At 46.2% G+C, this 6,679-nt stretch overlaps 1 protein-coding gene across 5 annotated transcripts in view; it reads right to left on the reverse strand.

Annotated features, from left to right (window-relative positions):
• Positions 1-6,468, reverse strand: part of SAMD12 (sterile alpha motif domain containing 12) — a 437,393-nt gene extending 430,925 nt beyond the window's left edge. The window contains exon 1 of one of the 5 annotated variants that reach the window (XM_017882752.1): positions 6,309-6,467. In XM_017882752.1, coding sequence (XP_017738241.1) covers positions 6,309-6,321 — 13 coding nt within the window. In that variant the 5' untranslated portion in view covers positions 6,322-6,467. Of the gene's footprint in view, positions 1-6,308 lie in introns of all 5 variants that reach the window. The other 4 variants (XM_017882767.1, XM_017882757.1, XM_017882776.1 and 1 more) reach the window with 4 other exon arrangements.
• Between the last annotated feature and the right edge of the window lie 211 nt (positions 6,469-6,679).

Consider the following 6,679-nt stretch of genomic DNA (forward strand, 5'->3'; position numbering starts at 1 on the left):
CGGATTCCCACCCATCAAAATCCTGCTCAAAAGCTCACTCAATGCTACTCCTTTCGTTAGGCTATCCCCATCCAGCTCAGAACTAAATGCTCCATTTGTTCTCAGACCTCCCACGTTATGGTGCTTGTACTTTTATTTAGCACTTATATCATTCAGTCTAATCTGCTTCTCCGTCTCCTTCCCCCAGTGGAGGCTGCAGGGAAGGGCTGGGGCTGGCAGAGGGCAGAGTGGGCTAAGCTCCCTTCCTTATTACACTCCCCACCACATCTCGTAGAGTTCCTTGTACATGGGTGCTACTCTACTGCTTATCAACAGAAACACACTATCTGCTTGAATGCCTGTGGATGAGCATTTACAATATCCCCTCTTTCTCATAATTAAATACACAACATCTGACACTCACTCGCCAGAGTTCAAGCGTGGGCTTCAGATCCCCAGTTCCCCCTACCTTTGTAACATGTCACCACACCATCCACTGTGACTCAGCATTACAAAACACAGCTACACCAGCAAAGGTTTCCCAGTTTCTGCTTCTCAGCATCAGCCCTTGTTTCTTCAAGCATGAGAAAACAGCAAGGCAGATGAGAAAGAAAGGGTGGGATAAAAGGAATTAGGAAGGGCTGGGCTAGGCAATACAACAGTATGATTAGACTGAAGACCTGTCTGAACTAGCTAAGAGGGCTACAAAAGAGATGGGGGTGGCAGGAACCGCTGCCACAGCAAGTTTCAAACTAGGTTGGAGGCCCCAATTCTTGTTCACACAGTCACTGGACAGGAATTTTCAATGACGAACTTCTAGCTGTCAATCTCCTTCCTAAAACAAAGTGATCAACAGAAACTGCTGATGCAGGAAAGTCAAATCTGGTGGTCTAGAGAACATAATAAAAATAAGAAAAAAAGACCCTCAGGAATAAGTGAATGGGAGAGAATCAGGGAGTAATTAGTTTAACAATCACACCATGAAGCTGCCCCAGAGTTCAATACCTATGAGGGAAACTTGTCCATCATCTCACTGCCTTCACGACATCTGCTCTACAGAGGAACACCATTGGAAGTTCTCATTAAGTGTGTATGGGAGTTACTGCGGAAATCAAAAGCAGTCATAAACCCACCCATTCCTTCATTTGTCTTTATTCATTCATTCATTCAAGCTTCATGGATGAGGCATGAGACATAGTCCTTGCTCTTAGAAAGTGCCACCAGTAGAAGAGGTACATTCAAATGATGTTCTCAACAAGAAAAGGTAGTTAGGAAAGCATAGGTGAGCTAGCACCAAGAGAGTCACACAGAGGCAGGATGGAGCTTCTTGTGTTCTATGAAGGGAAATCCATCAGAATTACACTTCTGGTCTCCCTCTTCACCCTCCGGGTCCTCCTCAGGAGAGGAGAAGTCAACTCTCTGATGAGCAAGTCTGTGAAAAGGCACAAAGCATAGGTTCCCCACCTCTTCCTTTGGGTCCCACCTGCCTGCTGCAGGAGCCCATGTTATCTCTGCTCTCCAGCTGTCAGTGGTATAGAGCAGGGGTCCCCAACCCCTGGGTGGTGAACTGGTATCAGTCCATGGCCTATTTAGGAACTGCACCACACAGCAGCAGGTAAGCAGTGGGCAAGCAAGCAGTACCGCCTGAGCTCTACCTCCTGTCAGATCAGTGGCGGCATTACATTCTCAGAGGAGTGCAAACCCTACTGTGAATTGCACATGCGAGAGATCTAGGTTGCACACTTCTCATGAGAATCTAATGTCTGATGATCTGAGGTGGAACAGTTTCATCCCAAAACCATCCCCCATGGAAAAATTGTCTGCCATAAATCTTATCCCTGGTGCCAAAAAGGCTAAGGGCCACTAGTGTAGAGGGAGGCATCCCTGTGACAGGTAAGTTCACTGCTGGGTACAATATTAGCAAGCCCACTTACCCTCCAACCCAAAGTCAGAAAACATTACCCACTATACCCTTGTGATAAAAATGATGTTTTTATCTCCCATGTGACTCCTTTTACTCTCTGTGACGCAGTTCTGAATTCAAGTTGGGTACAAAGTCATCATTTATGGGGCTGCAAAGCCCAGTGTTTACCATGACTCCTTCTATTTGTTACAAGTGTTTGATGCGATCTCACTTCCCATTTTCCCAGTCACTGTTATTATTACTTAGCCTTACAATATTTTGGTGATGGGTAGTTTCTGCACTCTCCTACAGGATAAAAAACATAGAACCTGAGCACTGAATGACTTATCAGAAGATATTTGGTAAGCTAATGTGTTCACTGATGATGGAAAATTCAGATCCCTTAATATAGATGTCATTAAGAGCATATAGTCTTGCATTTGACATGTTTTTCTTGGGGAGAGAGGTGAGTGCTGAATATTGGAAATCATTTTTCTGCCATGTGAGAGGTGCTATTCTGTTAGACCTGGAATAGAAATTACCATGTACAATGTCCATCCTCCCTACTTTTTTCATAAATCTCTGAGGATAAAGCAAGAAAAGGAATTGGGGATGAGGGGTAGAAAACCCTTCTCTAGCTCTGGGGACTCATGCATTTATATGTCATTCATGAAACACATGACTGTGGGCCTCCTAAGTGCCAGGCACCATCCCTGGAATACAGAGATGAATACAAAGATGAATACAACACTGTCCCCAATGAATCCACATTTTTCTTCTCCCTGAATAATACTGCAACCCACTTCCGTTAGAAAACATCAATAGGTGCAACCATCTATACACAGTCTGTCTATAGAGAATGGATTCGTTTGGGGTCCCTGCTACCTCCTTCCAAGAGGTCCTAGTTCCTAGTCCTGCTAATTTGTTTCACAAAACACTGTTTTTGTTTTCTAAAAAAGACAATGGATGCCAATATAATCCTAATCCAAATGCAGACCGTAAGATCGTACCCTGTTCTGTGGCTGGAAAGCACACCTGTAAGCTGCCCATAAATGCAAAGCATGGGTCACAACCAGACTAGGAGACATAAATAGGATGTTGCAATTAAACTAAGAAGAAAACATAACCCAGGGTAGTTACAAAACAATAAACAAAGGGCACCTCTTTTTCATCTTAAACACACAGCTGCAGGTTCAGCAAAATGAATGAGAGAACTACTTGCTATTAACACTTTTACAAATTCAAGTTCAAGTTTACTTAAGAAAAAATGTTACACATAGTAAAAAAACCTTCTAATTTGTTACTAATTAGAAAAACTGGCTGGCATGAATAAGTAAAAATTCAGGATATAAAACACATGCCAATTAGTATAGCTTTTCTTAAGAGAAGGGATGTGAGTACAAGTGATATTTACTTAGGATACAGGTTCCAGACACCCTTCCAGAAGCCCCCTCCTTTATTTAATCCTCACAATGTTCCCAGGAGGTAACCAGTAGTGAGCCCATTTTTTCCAGATGTGGAGACTAAAGCTTAGATGTTAAGTAATTCAAAGTGTATTTTCTATTCCAGTTCCTCTGGCAAAACTCCTTATTCTCTGAAGCAGCATATCTCAATCAGTTGGGTAAACTGGTCATTACTTGACCATGGCTTGGCAACATGATATGGGAAGGCCATGCACTGCAGGCCATGTATTATCTCTGGCCATGGGCACAAAATACCAATAGCAGCCCCCAGCAGCAGTTCCTACATATCCCAAATGTGCCCAGAGACAATGTCACTCAGCAGTAGATGTAAACTACTGCTCTAAAAGACTTTTTGGGCATCAAGACAAAAGACTGAAGAGAAGGGCACTTCGAGGTGGGCGGATCGTGAGGTCAAGAGATCGAGACCATCCTGGCTAACACGGTGAAACCCCGTCTCTACTAAAAATGCAAAAAAATTAACCAGGTGTGGTGGCAAGGGCCTGTAGTCCCAGCTACTTGGGAGGCTGAGGCAGGAGACTGGGGTGAACCTGGGAGGCAGAGCTTGCAGTGAACCGAGATCATGCCACTGCACTCTAGCCTGGGTGACAGAGCAAAATTCCATCTCAAAAAACAAAAAACAAACAAAAAAAACCTCCCATCTTCAAATCTGTTAGAAGTCCCTGATTGTATGGCATTTAGGCTTCCAAGAAAGCCCCATGTACCCTTATAGAACCAGTTACAAAACCTCCATGAATATATTTGCCATGCAATGAATGAGCATTGAGTACCTATTATGGGCCAAGTACTGTGCTATGAGCTGGGAATATAAAGTCCAAGTCTAACCCGCAAGGGGGTTAGAGTTTAGTAAGAGGTAGATTAAGTATGATAAGTGTTAAGATAAATGTGAGCAGGAGGCACCTCCCATAGACTGGAAAGAGTGCTGAGAAGGCAGAAGAGAAAGGAGGGCTGGGACAGGTTTCCAGAGCAAGTGACATTTCCCCGGAGGCTTGAAAGACCAAGTAGGAGTAACCAGGAAGAGACTGGTCCAGGCTGATGTCTTTGCAAAGACAAAGATAGGAATCATATTTGCAGTTAAAGTTAAAAGTACTTCCTTCATTCTTTGAGACTTTACTGTGACTCAAACTCAGGATCTCCTGTTTACTAGACAGGTACTTTAACCAAATAAGTCATTAGAAAATAAACTCTCCATAGTCCACATGTACTTCCTTCCTAAGTTCTTGTTTTTGTAAAGTCTGGCTTCACTGGTATAATCACCCATCAGGCAAGAAATAAGATGAATTTATACTTCTTACAGTGGACAAGAAATTGTTTTCGAGAACAGTGTGGACTAGCAACAAGGGGGAGTGCCCCTGTCTTGGGAACACAGGAGTGGTGAAGAGGAGAAATCATAATCAGTGCCACCTGATGGGTGACGTAGAAGGGATATTTAAGGAGTAGGTCAACATATCCTCGGTCTCAAGCTCAAGATGAACTTTATCTCGGCTTTTGTTTTGTTTTTTGGCATCTGAAGTCTTGACTCACTATCAATCATAACGATACAAAGAGAGAGAGAGAGAGAGAGAGAGAGAGAGAGAGAGAGAGAGAGAGAGAGAGATTGATTCTCACCCTACTGGTACATTTGCACCGAAAAGAAAACCTAGAAAAATCTTGGTTGTAAGAGAGAGGACTTCATTTTTGTTAATAAAGTTAGGAAAGCTGGAAGTGGCTGGCTGTGGATCTCTGAACCTGAGATAGCCCAAAGGCAAGAGTTTCCCGAGTTTATGGGTGCTGAGTGTAGGAGCTGGGTTGTTGCTACTTCGGGTTCTTAAGACAGTCGTTGTAAGGGGAGCAAGAGTCAGATTAGTTCAGTTTCTTTCTCTTGGGGCAGGGAGGAGAGGGAGGAGCAAGCCAGCCCTTGTGGTTCCTTCTGGTCTCCAGCCTACAAGGAATAGGCTCATTTCCCCTTGGCAAGGCGCCTGAAGCAGCTGGCAAGCATGCCTCCTCTCCCTACCTCAGTACCCCCTCTGACCTGACCGCACTCAGAAACCAAAATTCTGTAGGTGAATGTAGGCTCCCATTTCGTCCCACAATCATTTCATCATTTAGGTACAGCTTGACCTCTAATGTGACATCACAAACGCTTCTAGTCCACAATTGTTTTTTCTTCTTCAGAAACTACCCTAAACAAGGAAGTTTGTGTTCCAAGGTAAGAGAATCGGAAATGAAAAACTCAGGATCCCTCACGAACAGCCCGACCCTGCTTTCAACCAGGAAGTTCAAGGGAGGCAGGACTGTACGGTCAAAACTGCAAAGTCGAAGCTCCAGACTGTAAGAAGAAAGTGGTCTTCAAAGAAAAGGATTCACCCAAATCGAAGAGGTTGTTGCACTTCTTTTCCCTGGCTGATTACATTTCATGTCTGTAAACTTTGCTAAGCCCGGGGCGCTGGCTGTATAAGCAGAGACAGGTGTAGGGACACCTCTACCCTCTGGATACATCTGGGGCCGCCGCTGCTGGGTGCACAGGACGAAGGGCCCTCGACCCAATCCCAGTCCAAGCTTCTGGATGACGCACCTGGGCCGGGGACCTCTCCCACGTGAGGGGGCCACCCAGCCCGCTCCAGAGGGAAGGGGCAGGGAAAAAGGGCATCTCGGGGCCAAACCTCATGCCGGATCCTCCGGCTTTCCCCCCATTTCCAGGATATCGTTTCGCATCAGGGACACTCGTCTCCACAGCTCCTACCTCAAAGTCTTGCGCACCTACCCTTCACGTCTCTCCAAAGCAACTGAATTAAAGCTCCTACTGGCCTTGGCGGCGCAGGTGAGTGCCAAGAGGTGAAGGAGGAAGGGGCCTGCTCTCCGCCACCCCCTTTCCTCGCCTCCCCACGATCGCCAAGCTTCATCGGGGATGTGTGGCTTGAGGTGCGCGGGTTAAGGAGCTTAAAAATGCCCCAAGCGTCCCTTACCTTCCACAGCCATTCTCTCAGAGCTTCCCTAACGCATGCATAATTTTCTTGGCCGAGGTACTCCTCCTGCCCCGCGCTCCCCCCTCTCCTCTCGCTTTCGCCTAAATATTCTGAGCTTATCTGCTCCAGGACCAACCTGCCGCGGTCACGCAAAGCGAGGCAGCCGGCTCCGGGCTCGGCGCGCGCAGGGCGTCCTGGGAAGTGTAGTTCCCTTCATTAACTTGGACTCGGGAGAGCATCCCGACTCCAACGCGGAGCGCCGCCTGCCCCCACACTCGGACAGCAGCTCCAGCTTCAGCTGGCCAGACCGAGTAATCTCTCCTGAGGAAGTTGTGAGGGGACCCAGGGCGCCTGGGGTGGCGGGTGGGGGG

The sequence above is a fragment of the Rhinopithecus bieti genome, unplaced genomic scaffold, assembly GCF_001698545.2.
Source record: "Rhinopithecus bieti isolate Rb0 unplaced genomic scaffold, ASM169854v2 scaffold_788, whole genome shotgun sequence".
Lineage (NCBI taxonomy): Eukaryota > Metazoa > Chordata > Mammalia > Primates > Cercopithecidae > Rhinopithecus > Rhinopithecus bieti.